The sequence below is a fragment of the Gopherus evgoodei genome, chromosome 2 (genome assembly GCF_007399415.2).
Source record: "Gopherus evgoodei ecotype Sinaloan lineage chromosome 2, rGopEvg1_v1.p, whole genome shotgun sequence".
NCBI lineage: Eukaryota > Metazoa > Chordata > Testudines > Testudinidae > Gopherus > Gopherus evgoodei.
This window is the reverse complement of record NC_044323.1, coordinates 135,423,387-135,440,934: the sequence shown is the minus strand read 5'-3', so window position 1 is coordinate 135,440,934 and position 17,548 is coordinate 135,423,387. Positions and strand designations below refer to the sequence as shown.

Below are 17,548 nucleotides of genomic sequence, written 5' to 3'. Positions count from 1 at the left end.
TGACATGATATAAACTCATGAAAGAAAGAAAGACAAACAGGGATTGTTCGGATGAGACCGAAACAGAGTGCACTGCCCTATTCGGTGCTGGGGAGCTTGAAGTGAACAGGTGGCTATTTGGTGACAAGGATTGACTCTTCACTAGGTGTCTTTGGTGAAGAATGGCTTTGTATCAACCACTCGTAAAATTGACTATACTCTTCTGATTGATTAAAATATTAAGACTTAGAGGGAATGCCTATTGAGAGACCACATGTCTTCAATTTGGGAGTTTTGTCGAACTGAGATTTATAACATTTTCTTAAATTGGTTTTTACAAATACTTCCAATGACTCTGTCCTTTTAGATACCACCTCAGAAGTAGCAACTGCAAACTTGCCTGCTCCAGTGCAAAACAAAAACTACTACAAAAGTGTTTCTGAGAACAAGGAAATTATTAAATTGGTCTCCGTACTTAGTACTGTCCTCAGTTCTACCAAAAAGGTAAGTGAGTAGGGTTATGGTTGAATCTTACCATCTATGGCACCGTCCGTATGCCATGAAATATAAGGAGCCTACAACACTCGGCTAATGCATATAGGATGATGGTGTTTATAAAAATTGCTTAATGAGAACAAGAAAAACTGTGATGATGGAGAGAGAACATTTGTAGTTGCATCATATCTAGAAAGGGTAACTCTGAACAGTAAAAAAGCACACAGCTCTGAAAGCTTTGTGGGAGTTCAAGTTTATGTTTAACATAAAACTAAAAATTGATAACAAGTCCCCAGGGTGTGAACTACCCCACTGGACACATCTGAAAGAGTGTAGCTAGTACATCTTCATGATCTATGACAGAATGAGGGTGGTAATTTTTCACTAGTGACCAAGATACTTACTGTAGAAATGTATTAGTGAGAAGGCAAGATCCTGAGTACTGAAATAAAAGTTCTGCCAAAGCTAGTGGGAGTCCCTCAGTAAGACTGGTGTATTCAGCCCTCAGAGGAAAATCCAGCTGCTGCCTCTGCAGTTGCGGAGTGGGGCATAGATGTTCAGCTGCCTGAGGTGCAGTGGTCGGGTTGTGGGGAGATGACGCTATGGGTGTACATTCCTTGCACGCTATGGTGTTCATGGTGTGAAAGGGTTGAGCCTAGAGTGACCAGATGTCCCGATTTTATAGGGACAGTCCTGATTTTTGGATCTTTTTCTTGTAGGCTCCTACTACCCCCACCCCGTCCTGATTTTTCACATTTGCTGTCTTGTCACCCTAGGCTCAGATACTGTATTGTTGTATGGGCAATGAGTGTCTGCTGGGCCTACTCAGAGCCACTGGCTTTTGAAGGTGCTCTGCAGCCTGGGAAAGGGGATTTACCTTGGTCTACCCTGTATCTGCTCAGAACCCAGCTCATCATTTAGGGCTGGTAACTGCATTGAAGATTTGGCCAGAAATGCATACATTCATGGATGGAATAAAGGGCACAGATGAGAATGTGCATGTCACAGTACATCATCAGTGTGCAAAAGGCCTAAACACAGTTCTGCCTAACATAAAAGTGAACCACTACTGCCCTATGAATCTAATAGCAATGTCCAGCACGTGACATTGGTAGAAATCCAGGATAGTGGTTATTTCCTCATAGGCATGTAAATATATAAACCCCAAAGTAATGTTTATTTCTCATTATTCAGAAGTTGCAATATGGAAGTGGGTTACTGGAAAGTGCCAAAGGCAATATAAAAAAATAAAGATTGCAAACTAATTAGGCACACTTGTCTCAAAACTCTTCTTGGCTATGAGAAGAGAGATAATCCAAAGAGAAGAGAAAATGCCTCCTCTATTTGAATTTGCCACCAGACCGACTAAGGGCTTATCTACACTACCACACGGGGTTGATCTAAGATGTGCAACTTCAGCTATATGAATGGCATCACTGAAGTCGACGTATTTAGATCTACTTACTGCGGGGTCTTCACTGCAGAAAGTTGACAGCTCACGCTTTCCCGTTGACTCCGCTTGCGCTTCTTGTTCTGGTGGAGTACCGGAGTCAATGGGAGAGCCCTCAGCCGTCAATTTATCACGTCTATACTATATTAGATGTGATAAATCGACCCCCACTGGATTGATCGCTATCTGCTGGTCCGGTGGGTAGTGTAGACAAGCCCTCAGACATTGCCCCTTTCAACCTAAAGGGACCATATTATTTCCATTGATTTGTAGTTGATGTTGCATACTAGTAACTGAGAGGATGTTTTAGTACTAAGTAATCTAACAGGTACATAGTGACTTGTTCAGACATATTCCGTATGTTTAGTTTTTTTGTATCTGAATAGATATAGCAGGATTTGCCTAACTTAAATATTTCAACAGCCTCCTGTTTATTGCTGCAGTGCAGCTTACCTCACCATTTGCTTCAACTGAACTTGAACCAACATCTGAAATATCTGAGAAATTACTTGTTCACAGCTGCTCACTGAGAAACTTCCTTTGACCTTGTAATTTATTCCAGGAAGTTCTTACAGCTCTGGAGCGTTTCAAATGTTATGACCACATCTGGCAAAGGAAGAAGGAGGAAACCATCAATAAGTTCATAACAAGGAATCCTTTACTCTCTGAATTTGAGTCCCAGATCCTCCATTTCAGAGACTTGGAGCTGGAGATAAACTCGGAGCCTGAATACATCTGTGTGGGAGCTATGGCACTATATAGTGGTACAGTGGTCAGCTCAAGTATTTGTAGAACAAATGTTATACTTTCCCACTCTGACCTTTATCATTAATGCATATTGAAGCAATTGAGACTATTGCCTTAAAATGCACTTTTAAATTCTCACCATAATTATACCTCTGAGACCCATAAAAAGATTCTGTTGAGGGACAGTATCTTAAGCTTATCACCAGGCTTCTGTGATAAGATCTACTTTTACCCTTCAAGCTCAGATCTGAAGCATGAATTATCTGTGTCAAAATGTTACTGCTGTTTGGAAGGAGTCTCATAGACTCAGTCAAATGCATTTACTTACATTTAGAGTCAATTCATGAAATTGTTTCAAAGTTATTGCTGGGGGGAACTACTTTTATGCTCAGAACTCATTGGTGGCATGGCTGCAAGGGGTAGGTGTAGTTGCAATAGCAGAGGGAGACACTCTGTTGCAGGGGATATAAAGTGGTGTGTGACGTAATCTCACTAGCCAGCATGTGGGCAGAACCAAGACTCAACCGGCCTGCCTTTCCCCTTCCTGCACATTCCCTGCCCACCTGTGCACCATGGGAACTAGTGGCCCTTCAGAGGGAGGGAGGAGCCTCATTCTGTGACCCACAAAACAGGTAACATGCTCATGGGAATAAGAGGGCTCCATGCATAGGAACGTATGACAAGTCAGAATAATAAATGTCACACTTTGCACAGCAAATAGAAGGACATAGAAGCAATAACCTATATTAAATGGGATAATTTAAACTAATCCTAATCACTAATATATATTTGTCATTGAAGCCAGAGCAGTTTCATGTCCTTGATTTAGATCTTGCTGTAAAAGATTTTACACCAGCATAGCAGAAGTAAGAATTGGGGCCTTAATTTTCCCCATTGAAATTGGAAACTTGTGCCCTTTAAATAAATGGCAAAGCTCCTATAAGTTAAATGAGTAGTTTTGGTATCTTTAGTTTTTTAAAGATTTCACTTAATTCCCTCCCCCAGTTATTCTAAAATGATTTAAATAACTGTCCCATCATGTTTTTATTTAACCTGATAGTTCAGTGAATAAAATTGGGGTGTGGACAACTAAACTGATGAAGAAGATAATACATGTGCAGTGTGAGCACTCACAATTGTGTAAAATAGAAATTAAGTAAAGAGCCAAACTGTGGCTCCCTCTGTGTGAATTCACAGCAGGGAAAGAGTGCAGGGTCCATCCAAAGCACTCCATCACAGGAATCAGTCATCATTCAGATGCACCCTGGTTGGGGTGACACTTGAGCTATGGACAGTATTATGTACCCCAAAAAGGATGGTGGGCTGAGTTCTGTGCATGGTTTTTCCCTCATCACATGCACACTTGTACCTGGAGGCTAGAACTGAGGTTATGCACTTACAGAAGGGTGGAGCATTGGTTATAGCATTTGTGAAAATCGGACCCTGAAATGCTTGTAGAGATACAGTCATTGCCACTCTTCAGCATGCTCTCTCCAGCCTTCCTGAAGACATTACATAAATTGCCTTCTATAAGCATATAGGCTCCAACTACCAAAGCTCAGTGGCTCAAGGACCCTTGTCCAGCATCCTTATATCCCTTAGAGGCAAAAACAGGTCCTCGACAATCAGATCGTTTTACGATAAGATTGAAATGATCATTCTGACAAAATTTACATTGTTTTTTGCCAAATCTCTTAACCTCACAAACACGAGAATAAAATACATATGTAACAGTCATCTGAAAACAAAATCAATGTCTATATTTGAAACAGTACTGACAATTTAACAAGAGAATCGTGTATAAAACCTGCTTTTGGGGAAATGATATAAAATGACTTGTTCTCTGTTTTCTAGCTGACCTGAAGCTAGCACTGGCTGCAGAAACCAAGGCTTGGATGATTGAGTTGGGGCATCACTGTAACAAGAAATACAGAACAGAGATGGAAAACATTTTCACATTTGTAGAGGAAATCGGCAAGAAACTGAATCGACAAATTAAGGATTTGGATGACATAAGAATAGCTATGGCTGCATTAAAAGAGATTAGAGAGCAACAAATCCGCATAGACTTCCAAGTGGTACCTATTGAGGTAATTAAAAGGGGATAAGTGTGTGTTTACTTGCAGTGTAAATTTTGAAAATGTGATGAGAATATATATATATATATATATATATATATATATATATATATATATATATATATATATATATATATAGTAGTGCTAATATGAGCTAATTAGTTAATTAATAAAATGAGTCTGGTCCTGAAAGTCCTTCATGTGCAGAACTGCCATTAGGGCAAATGTAAAGTCAGTGAGCCAAGAGGCAGCATGTAGGCGTGAGCCTGTCATAGCAGCAGAGAGAAATGGAGAGGCTCAGGCAAGTGAAATTCTTAAATGAGAATTACTAAGGCAGTTGACAAGAAGGTTGTTTCCCTTGGGTGCAGCAGAGGCCAAAGCGTATGGAGACACAAAGGAGGTGACTGTTAGACGAATAGCCAGAGCTCTTTGGAGTCTGGTAGAAGAACTCCATGCAGGCTTAAATGGCAATTGCACAATGGATCCTGAAAAGAACTGGGCTTCAATATAGGTGCTAGAGCAGGGCAGGTGATGTGACTATGCGGCTTCATGAGTGGCAGAGGGCAGGCTGACAGGTTTCAGAGTAGCAAATGTGTTAGTCTGTATCCGCAAAAAGAACAGGAGTACTTGTGGCACCTTAGAGACTAACACATTTATTTCAGCATAAACTTTTGTGGGCTACAGCCCACTCCTTCGGATGTGTAGAATGGAACACACAGACAGAAGATATTTATACATACTGTGACAGACCCAGGCCAGTGGGGTACAGGAGTCTGGTAGAGGGCAAATATACTGGTCATTGGCTGAGTAGTTTTCTGTTCCCTGAGGGACCAGAGCAGAGGTTGCACTAGAGTAATCAGGAACCTACTAGAACCAATTCAGGCAGACAAGCTGATTAGAACACCTGCAGCCAATCAAGGCAGGCTAATCAGGGCACCTGGGTTTAAAAAGGAGCTCACTCCAGTCAGGGAGGGGGGAGCCAGAGGAGAGGAAGTGCATGTGAGGAGCTGGGAGCAAGAGGCACAAGAAGCTGAGAGTGAGAGGGTGTGCTGCTGGAGGGCTGAGTACAAACGTTATCAGACACCAGGAGGAAGATCCTGTGATGAGGATAAAGAAGGTGTTTGGAGGAGGCCATGAGGAAGTAGCCCATGGAGTTGTAGCTGTCATGCAGCTGTTACAGGAGGCACTATAGACAGCTGCAATCCATGGGGCCCTGGGCTGAAACCCAGAGTAGAGGGCGGGCCCAGGTTCCCCCCAAACCTCCCAACTCCTGATCAGACACAGGAGGAGTTGACCCGGACTGTGGGGAAGATCACTGAGGTGAGCAAATCTGCCAATAAGCGCAGGACCCACCAAGATAGAGGAGGAACTTTGTCAGGATACAGAGAACATGAAAAGGTGGAAGTATGCATACCAACTGTAAGAGTCCAATCAATTGAGATGAGCTATCTTCAGCAGGAGAAAAAAAACCTTTGAAGTGATAATCGAGATAACCCATAGAAGGTGTGAGGAGAACTTAACATAGGAAATAGATTCAATTAGTGTAATGACCCAACCATTCCCAGTCCCTGTTTAAACCGAAGTTAATTTTATCTAATTTCCATATTAATTCGAGTTCAGCAGTCTCTCTTTGGAGTCTGTTTTTGAAGTTTTTTTTGTTGCAAAACTGCCACCTTCAAGTCTGTCATTGAGTAGTTAGAGAGGTTGAAGTGTTCTCCCACTGGTTTTTGAATGTTATGATTCCTTATGTCAGATTTGTGTCCATTTATTCTTTTGCGTAGAGACTGTCTGGTTTGGCCAATGTACATGGCAGAGGGGCTTTGCGGGCAGGTTGCAACTCTGTGCTGAACTATGGGCATTTCAGGCTGACAGGTAGCCAAAACGAGAGGCAGGAGATGGTGACAGGTAGATCAAACAGAGCTGTAGGGAGTTGTATATGGTATAGGGAGGGTATACTGCAGATCTAAGTCAAGAAGGAAAATGGCAGTGGAATTGTGCCTGAGGATGTACATCTTGCTGGCAACAAGTACTTGATAAAGAAAGTGTTGCTGACTCTTGGTAGAATCACAGGTTCTCTTGATCAAGACAGAAAATTCAAAGTTTATGCTGTAATTTTAAAGAAAATACCCATTTCCTGTTCGATTGTTTCACCATTAAAGCATGGCCCTATCCCAGTGCAGTTTTGTATAGTGTGGCTTATTGATGGCTACACCTCAAATAGAAGTTTCTGACTTAAATTCCCAACCAGCAATTAACTATTTTGTGTTTCTGTTGTCCTGCCTTTTGAATTCTTTGCTCTTTAGTTAGCCTACTGCATGTTTTCTACTTACCAGAGATACTAGCAAGTCTACTCTCTTAGCTTGGATATATAAGGGGTGCATTTGCTGATGAAATGCTTGATTAGGACAACTGTTTTTCTATGTCAGTTTTCTCTAGAATAAATTTCAGCAATTTCTGAAGTGCAGTTTATAGCTGACATTAAGGAAATATGCTAATGTGCTCCAAATATGAGTTGTGAACTGAAATACTGCATTTCATACATGATACTTTCAGTATCCCTGGAAGCTAGAAAGCATTCGTGCATTTGTTAGAGGTGTGAATAACAGACATATCTGTTGAGTCACATACCATTTTTTGGCTAGCTTTGTATCTTAGCGTACTCCTATACAACATCTTCCTTAGGAAAGCTCATATCAGGATTGATTTTTAGTCATTATTTGGCCTAAATTAAATGTTTTTCTTGGCTGTCATTAGTAGAGTACAGTTCTAGTCCCTCTTTCACCCATATTTTTGTTTGGAACAAAGAGTTACCCAAAGTTCTTAAAGTTCTAGAATGAAAATATATTAGACCAATTTAATTGGTTTCTGATTACTTTAGCTAGTTGTCACAATGTAGCATATCAAAACAAAGCATCAGTGGTACATGTGAAAATTCAAGTACTCAGACACCATAGTATCGGAATCTATAGTATATGGGAGGGGGCAGAATTGGGAGAGCAGGTAATAAAGTAGCTAATATACTTAATTGTCAATTCATACAGCTAAGATCTCTGGTAAATCTTGTCTGTGCTGGATTCCTACTGCTCTTAGTGGTAAATGTCTGATATTAGATTTAAGCATGTATGCAAAAGAAGATCTGTTCAAGAGTGCTGGCTATTTTATTGTAAAATGTTTAGCTATTCCTCTCTTCCATGTATTACCGGTGGTAGTGCTGAATGTAGTCATTATAGTGGGTCAGACCTGAAGCACAGCTTTAATTTAATTCTTTTAAAACTTATCACAATGAAAATGAATTTGTAGATTACATAGGCTCTTGTCATTATAACCAGAAAATAACGTTAGAGGAACAGGTTGAAACACAAACAAAAATCTATCAGAGCTGTGAAGAGGAAAAACAGTAGTTTTAATTTCTGAGTGATCATGGATTCCTGAATTTGTTCTTCATGCACAACTATATTAGCATAGCCTTCCTGCTTCTCTCAAAGACCATCTGGCACTGTCTTCAGTCTCCCAAATTTAAAATCTTGATGATTTATATATGTATTTTGTATAGAATATAGTATGTTCTGTACATGGTGGATATAGATGCAACCATTGTTCTGACAGGAATCCTATGCAATGTTAAACAAATATGAGCTGCTGGTGGCAAAGGAAGAGATGGAGAAGGTGGACACCCTGCGCTATATCTGGGAGAAGCTTCTGGTCCGGGCAAATGAAGTGCAGAATGAGCTAGTAGCTTTGCAGCCCAACTTCAGGGGAGAACTAATTAGCACTGTGGAGATATTCACTGAAGATTGTCATCAGTACTATGCGGACTACGACAAGGTATTAATCTGTGGAGTGTTTCAAAAGAAAGAAACTTAAAAAAAAAACCCAGCATGGAAGTTCTCTGTGTGACCTTTGTAAACCCTGTGGTGTTCAACTTCATTGCAGAGGGGGCTGTGATCATGGAGCACGAGAGTCAGCTAACTTTTTTTCCTGGAGCATGTGGTAGGGGTCATGATTTTTCAGTGAGGGGAGCTGGGGGCAAATGGGGATGATAGTTCAGTGTTTCAGAGGCCTGCACAATACAAAGGCCAAGCCTATTGAATAGTGCTTGTACTCCAGTTAGTGCAAGGTTTGTCTGGCATGTAAGAGGCTGGAAGCTCTTTGCACCATCCCATTTTCATTGTTGCAAAGAAGACAGGCAGAGTCAGTCTCCAGTGAACCAGCTCACTAGTATCTGTTCTCACACCAGTGGAAGGGACTAGCGATGTGTACTTCTTAAAGATCCTTCCCGACTCATTAAGTATGAAAAGTACTTGAATCCCCTTCTGTCACCCTTAGTCGTGTCAAGGACCTTTCTCTATGATTGGGCATGCTGATCTCTCTGATACTACTAGATGTGAATCAGAGTGGCAAAACTCAGTAGTAAAAACTATTAATGAAGTTAACACTTGAACAGACAGTGAAATCATATGTTCCAAATGCTTTATTTTTAAAATTGGTGATTAGCATCTTTAACTTTCTTCTTCCAGAATGGACCAATGGCGATTGGTCTTGAGCCTCAGGAAGCCAGTGACAGGCTTATCATATTCCAGGTATTCATTCCCAATTCAAAGACTTAATTAAAATGTCATGTAAGTAGCAAAAACATTTCAGTCAGTCAGAATTTAGCAGAATACTTAAATAAATTCTACAAGGCTATATAGCCTCATGCAATGGCCATAGTCTACTTAATTTTGCCTACTGGAATCAATGTTTGTTGAAATTTTTTGACATTAGCTAGCAAGGAGTAATAAAAAATTAAAGAGCAAAAAATGGGTGCCATGCATCGTACATACAGAATTTGTATAATAAAACATAATTACTAAGTGTAGGTGTTCTGATTAGAGTCTAATTGTGCTGAGCATACACTTTGATATAGCTGCATCTTTGGTCTCACTTTTTAATGCTCACTCCACATCACCAGGCTTTTGCCAAATCTTGCCACTTCTTTATATTATGCAACCCTCCCCCAAACATATGTACTCTTCACTACCCTTTCTGATAAAATGCTTCCACTGCCTTGGTTAGTTTCCACTCTCATCATAACAGTTTGCTTTATTTGGCCTCTGCTTCCCATGTTGCTCCCTCAAGTACAGCCGGAGTTCACAGGCAAAATGTGGTCTGCATTGCTAAGAAGGAAAACCTATGACTTCCCTATTCAAATCCCTCACTTGAGGATTTGCACTTCAGACCTGAATCCTAGCTTTCAAGGCCCTGCAAACCTCACCTTTGTCTTTATTTCTGCTCTTGCATATCATAACCAACCTTTCTCACTCTGTGCCGCCAAAGACGACAATCCAACTGCTTTCTTCAATCCACCGCTCTATTCCAGAAACAACCTTCTAACCTTCCATGTAGGCTACCACTCACTTCTTCCATGAGGACTTGAAACGCAGGCTCTACTGAGTGTCCGATTTTTATTTAAACATAACTTTCTAACCATCTTTTGCATCTCCCTGTGTCTCTTGTCTGCCTTTTTAGATGATAGATGCTTGTGAGCAGGGGCTGTGTTTTCTTTTGTAGCGCTCTGAGCATAATACTAGTATTTGCATCTATATATTTTTATTAGAACCGATTTGACAGCCTCTATCGAAAATACATTACCTACACTGGTGGGGAAGAACTTTTTGGTTTGCCTGTTACCCAGTATCCTCAGCTACTTGAGATAAAGAAGCAGCTGACCCTGCTACAGAAACTTTACAGCCTGTACAACAATGTTATTGACACGGTCAATGGCTACTACGATATCCTCTGGTCAGAAGTTAACATTGCGAAAATAAATAATGAACTTCTGGAGTTTCAGAACAGGTGAGGAAGTGCTAAAGTGTGTACAGATTGTTAAGCTGGGTGTTTTTACTTGTTGAATAATGGTAGGGATTGCCTTTCACTCACTACACTTAGATAAGCATGTTCTTACTCTTTAAAATTTAGTTGAAATCTTCCACTCTTCTCTCTTTACTGTCTTCACCAAAAAGGGAGTCATTTACCATTTGAGAGTTAAAGAATTCTGGTTCTCCTAAAGCACATATATAATTACTAAATTCAGGGAACTTAAATTAAACTCATCTTTAACTTCAGAAATATGTTGTGCCTTTGCTGTTGCCTTGTTACCTTAGCTAATTCAGTAACATAAAGGAATACCTGAAATGCTTTAAAAAAGTTAACTGATTGTATATATTCAGGTGTCGCAAACTTCCTCGTGCTTTAAAGGAATGGCAGGCATTTTTGGATCTAAAGAAGACAATTGATGATTTCAATGAGTGCTGCCCTTTGCTTGAGCTTATGTCAAATAAGGCCATGATGGCTCGGCACTGGAAGAGGATTACAGATCTCACTGAACACAGCTTTGAGGTGGAAAGCGAAACCTTCAAACTGAGGAATATCATGGAAGCACCTCTGCTGAAATATAAAGAGGAAATAGAGGTATTTGTTAGAGTGGCACAGAAATGAGCAGTTAACACTTTTCAAGGCATTGTAATAGCCTTAGTGTGACATTTTTCTTAGTAGTTAAATAGAAGGAATCCATACATCCTTCAGCAGCTCTCACATACTCAAAACCACACTAAGGTATCCTTTCCAAATACTCATCCCATTCCTGAGGTTTCCCTTGAATTTGTTTTATGAAGTAATGAAGCCTTAACATTTCTGAGCTGGCCATCCTGTCCTTACCACTAGTAGAAATACTATGGTGAAAGATGATCTTGAGAAAATGTAGGTAGGTAGATTTATTTTGTATAGCCACTCAGCCTTTTGTACCCTTACAGTGGAGTTAAATAGCTGGTCTGGCTGCCAGGAATGAGCAGAGTAGCTCTCTACCTTCTCATGTAACTCATCTGTAGAAGGATTTGCAGTATCAAAGTACCTGTCTTTTTCAGGAGTATTACTTTTAAGATGAATATGAATAACAAGGTTTCCATTATTTTTGCATGTGAAAAGTATATCGGTAGTCTTTACACTTACCGATTTATGTTAACCATCTAGCCTAGCTAATGCTTATGGAGAGAGAATGGAATGAGGATGCATGAGGCTGAGCTGAAAGAGCTTCTCATATTAATTGGCTATTTATTTTCTAGGATATTTGCATCAGCGCGGTGAAGGAGAGAGACATTGAGCAAAAGCTGAAACAGGTGATTGCTGAGTGGGACAACAAAACATTCACCTTTGCCAACTTTAAAACTCGTGGTGAGCTGCTCTTGAGAGGAGACAGCACTTCAGAAACGATTGCTAGCATGGAGGATAGCTTGATGGTTCTGGGCTCTCTCTTGAGCAACAGGTAACAGGAGAGGGGTTTCATTATTAGCAAAAGACTTTGGCTTATTAGATAAAGTTGCCCCTTCCAACATAAAAGTAAAAATTAGAAAATACAGAAATATCACCAGTATATTAATGCGAAACATTTCCCTATTAGTACAAATGAAGGCCCCATCCTGAATGCTGCCCTAGGCAAGTGGTCAGGTTTTCCCTTGCAGTGTCATACTGATCTCAGCGAGGCTCCATGTAGGTATAAACACATATCCGTGGTACAGGATCGGAACCTAAAGGCTTAACAATTCTTTTAATCTGTGCATGATCCCCTGACCTCCTGGAAACCTAATTGCATGGACTGAGGACCATATATGGTTCCAAGAACAGCTTATCTATAAATACCTGTACAGTTTACAGGACACAACTAATTCATATTAAGTTTCAGATGTGGTTAGAGTATAAAACGCTATCTCAACGATGTGTGTTAATTTTAAAATTTGAAAAGATAGGGTTCATTGTAGATCTTTGTATAAAGAGAATTGGCTGTTGTCCACTTCTAGAGGAACTTTTCTTTGGATGGAAAACTTGTTTTCTTGCAAGCCAGTCCAGATTTCTATATTTTATGACAACTCAACAATATAATGCAAAAATGATGCAAGAGGCAGGGGAATCTTGGATGACCGGTTGCTAAGGACCTATCAATTAAGTGAGATTGTGGCTAGACGATGGTGACAATCTTGGGGTTTCTGACACTTTTTTCAATCTGTAATGTAATTACAGATCATTTCCTTATCCACAGATTGCTGTATTAACTTTCATTATGTAAGCTGCTAGAGGGGAAAAAAAATTACTAAAATCATTATTGACCCTTCAATGTCCTTAGAATAGTTCACATTGACTATATTTATGTATCTAGGGCTTTTGAAAGATTCTGGATCAAGTCCTGCTTTCCTTACTCACTTTAACATTCCCATTGGAGTCCAGGGACTATTGATGAGTAGGAATTGACCCTGGAAAAAACTGTGTATAGATGACCTTAAATCAGTGTAGCATATTATCATATGGGGGCAGGGGGTGAGTGCTGCCCAATTTACATAAGGCATGCATTTTCCCCACTTAGTATGTCATGTGCTTGATAAGGCCTAAACATACTTTAAAAATCATAGTTTTCTTTTTTAATAGCAGCAACTTTATGCATTTTTTTCAGGTACAACACCCCATTCAAGGCGCAGATCCAAAAATGGGTACACTACCTTTCCAACACAACAGATATAATTGAGAACTGGATGACAGTGCAGAACTTGTGGATTTATCTGGAGGCTGTTTTTGTGGGCGGGGACATTGCGAAGCAGCTTCCAAAGGTTTTTAAAGACCTACTTTCTTTTGACTCTAATCCAGCTGTGTATTTAGAAAGTAGTTTAAAAAATGACTGAAGCATTTTCTATAACTGTAGGTTTCAGCGTTCCTGCTTTGCCATCTTCCTACCCTCAGGCCTTTTTTAAATGGGGGCAGAGGGTAAGGTTTGTGGAGAGAACAGCGTGTAAAGCTGATATCCATTTTTTAAAAAGTACTAGATAGGGGTTTTGAACTGTGATGTGATGATCTTTACTCAGGATCTTAAAATGATTGATATTTATACTGGTTTTGTTGAAATAAAGGCATACACAAAACCAAATATTAACTTATTTGAGAAACAAATTTTGGGCCTCACATCTGGTGCAGTTTACATTGACATGGATTGGGCCCTTGATTACTAGCTTCCTTTCATCATAGATGTCTGCCATACCTTATTGTGGACAACTAGTAAAGTGTATTAATATTGAAAAGAGTGCATGATTGTCTATTGAAAGCAATATTTTTATTTACTTTTTTGCATCATCTTAAGTGTTACTATAATCAAAATTCACTTTTTGTTTGCACAATTTACACCACATGTTGCATATTAAAGTTAATTCCAAGTGCAAATCCAATAATTAGGAGCACAGGCAATTGCACTTAAACAAACAATTTCATTGTCCTGATACAAAACAAATGTAACTTCAGCAGTTGCTTCAGAAACTTCAGCACAGCAGATAATGCAGCCATTCAGGGAGTCATGTAAAACAGCAAAGATCAAAGTTTGTGTGTGTGCGCGCGTGTGTATATATATAATGTGTTATATATCCTCTATCATTTAAAAATAGTATATTCTTAATGTGAAATCAGATTGGATAAAGAATCCATATACCACCTGAGCTTCTCACTGTTAATTTTGTGAGTTAAACTTATCTGAGATGTATTTGCCTATGGGATAGTCTAAGTCCAATTGTTGGGTACATACTAAAACTAGACTGAGTATAACATGGAGTGCATAATCGAGAACATTACTGTGCTGATGGGGAGGTAAAGTAAATTAGATTACCCAGTAGGCTTTTCCATGTCTAGACTGTTACTTAGGCCTTGGCTGCACTGGCACTTTACAGCGCTGCAACTTTCGTGCTCAGGGTGTGAAAAAACATCCCCCTGAGCACTGCAAGGTACAGCGCTGTAAAGCCTCAGTGTAATCAGTGCTGCAGTGCTGGGAGCGCAGCTCCCAGCACTGCAAGCTGCACCTGTAGAGGATGTGGTTTACGTGCAGCGCTGGGAGAGCTCTCTCCCAGCGCTGGCGCTCCGACCACACTCACGCAGCGCTTTGAAATTTCAAGTGTAGCCATACCCTAAGTCACTAATATTTGTTACAGGTGTCCTCTCATCTTTCAAACTAAAAAGGGCATACAGTTCTGGTGGGAGTCGTTCTCTTCTAACATTTTTCATCGTTTCTTTAATGTTAAAATTAACATTACTTTTTGGAAAGTAATATATATCTGGGGTACTCTGTTTAGACATGATGGATCTAAATACTGGCAACTGAGCAGTCCTGCTTCCTACCTTGAGGAGGGAAGGGAAATGTTGGGTTCAGTGCCAGAGCCTTGAAAATGAAATGTAAAAGTTTTGACAGAGAATACCTAGCCTGTATTACACCTACCAAAGTTGAGGTTCTGTGGGGATAGTTGACAAAATCTGAGTGGCCTGGAGATTAGTTTTAGCAGCATTTATGAATTCAGAATTCATTCTATCTGAATTGAAGATCTCAGTTATGTAGATGACCTGTTTCCCCCTACTTTCCCCATAGGAAGCCAAGCGTTTCTCTAACATAGATAAATCATGGGTGAAGATCTTGACGCGGGCCCATGAGATGCCAAATGTGGTCCAATGCTGTGTTGGAGATGAAACCATGGGGCAGCTTCTGCCACACTTGTTAGAACAGCTCGAAATCTGTCAGAAGTCACTTACAGGGTAAGACTGTTATTAGGGTACAACTCCAAGAAAATGGTGATAAGTAGCACAACCACAGGACTGGATAACAGAATAATTCCTTCAGTGCTTATCTCATGCATTGGTTCTGGGGTGCAGGCTTATTTTCTGTGCATCCACATAAGGATTTTCTGTGCAAGTTAGTCCATAACTTAATTTTGAAGTAAAGGAAACCTGACATGGAGTTCCTTAGCAACCCTTTCAACAAATGCATCCAACTTCAACAAGCTAGAACTGCACTCTTAAATTTTAATTACTATTCTGAGTGATCTGTAACTTCCACTGGTTTTGTGCAGTGAGATAATCTGTGATTCCAAATGGTAGCATTAAAGCAGAATCTTAACCCATTGGTGCACTGTTGGTCTGAACTGCTATTATTACCACTAATGAAAACTGTATTAATGTGTTGTGTTGAGAAAACTTTGGTCTCCTATCACCAAAGGGATAAGATGAAATTCACCTTATGAAGGCAGTGCTGAATAAATTACCACTATGAGGCTTGTTTCTTTTAAACTCAGGTACCTTGAGAAAAAACGACTTTCCTTTCCTCGGTTCTTCTTTGTGTCGGACCCTGCTCTCTTGGAGATACTTGGCCAGGCATCAGACTCTCACACTATACAGGCTCACCTGCTGAATGTCTTTGACAACATTAAAACTGTCAGATTCCATGAAAAGGTGGGCACTGCTCTAATCTTGCCACACTTGTCTAGCAAATTGGCAAGCAATGCACAGTGTTTGTTAAGTGCAAAGTTATACAGGCAAATGGTACATGCAGCAGATCCACAAAGAATCTTGAGTGCTCTAGTGCTGATAAGATTTTTTCCTCAGGGGACTTGGGTTCCGAATCTTAGCTCACATAACATTGTGTTTAGAGGGGATGGTAGTTCAGAGACTTGCACCTATATTTTGGCTTTGGAACATGATATCATGTTAGCGGTTTTAAACACTGACACTTTCTTCATAGGAGATTAGACTTTTGAAAACACACATCTGTCATGGAAAAGAGAAACTTATGTTCTGTTATAAAGTTTCCCCTGTATTTCCAATGAAAAAGAACTAGATTGCCACAAGTATGTGCCCTGTGTGTGTATATCATTTTTTTTTTTTAGAAATAATTTTTCCCCTGTCTAGGTAATCCCCACCCACGATATCACTTGCAAAACTTAAAACCAATCACTTTCCAGTTGAACTTTGAAACCCAGGTGTTAGAGTTAGAAAACAGGCAAAACAAGAATGGCTGTTTTTTATGTTTTATGAAGACAGACCTGTAAAGGCCAAGTGTTTAATATCTGTGACAGTTGACTACTGGGATTTTAGGTTATTTCCCACCTCCTCCCTATTCCAAACAAAACACGCTTTTTCACTCAAGGTATATAGTATCACGAGTTCACTAGTTACGTTCTGGGGAGGTTTGTACTGGTATTGGCATATTCCTAGAGCAGCCCTGGTGGTTATGGGAATACTGGAACTGCAAGTATGTCCACCTCTGGGAGTGTACAATGTAAGAAGTCTTTTTGCAGTCTGATTTCACCCTTAGCAAATCTACTGGGGGTAGGGAAACAATGAGACACTGAGTCTTTAGGTTTTTGGTGGAGAGATTTAGAAAAATGACTACAGATTTCACAAGCACAAGTGCTATTGCTTTGTGTACTGAAGACCTTCAGGAGCTTTAAAAATCCCTCTTATCGATTAAGTATAATCTTGAGGATAAGGCATTGAATTAATAACCAGACACTGATTTGGCTTCTGACTCTAAAAATGATTGTCTGTGTGACTTTGGACAAGTTCCTTAATCACTCAGTTCCTCAGCATCCCACTCTTGGTCTGTTTTTCAGTTTAAGACTTCAAGCGTAGTGAGTGCATCTGTATAGTGCCTAGATCATTGGGATCTCTAGGCACTAACATCAAAATAGAAGTAAAACTTAACAGGTGAGATCATCTTACAGCCTGTTATTCATTTGAAAGTTTGCTTCAGTTATTGCTAAAACACTGTTAAAGGAAAGCCTGGTTCTGAATAAGCCCTACCAGGATCAGTAGTGATTAATTTGTTACTGTAGCTCATTTCTTTTGGTAGGTACAACTTGACCTGTTCAATAAATTACCAGGATTAAAAATAGTGAATTGTGTTGTGGAGATGTTGGAGAAATGACAAGCTCATAGCAATAATGTTCTGTATATTACGATGTATTTTCTG

General features: G+C 39.9%; 1 protein-coding gene across 1 annotated transcript in view; it reads left to right on the top strand.

The window, feature by feature from the left end:
• The window catches only part of DNAH5 (dynein axonemal heavy chain 5), a 202,250-nt gene that overhangs the window by 47,530 nt on the left and 137,172 nt on the right, over positions 1–17,548 (top strand). Inside the window, 11 exon segments of the mRNA XM_030551718.1 lie at positions 347–483; positions 2,487–2,688; positions 4,526–4,761; positions 8,356–8,574; positions 9,267–9,329; positions 10,346–10,584; positions 10,959–11,199; positions 11,850–12,049; positions 13,229–13,382; positions 15,173–15,336; positions 15,873–16,029. Of these exon segments, the coding sequence (XP_030407578.1) occupies positions 347–483; positions 2,487–2,688; positions 4,526–4,761; positions 8,356–8,574; positions 9,267–9,329; positions 10,346–10,584; positions 10,959–11,199; positions 11,850–12,049; positions 13,229–13,382; positions 15,173–15,336; positions 15,873–16,029 (2,012 nt within the window).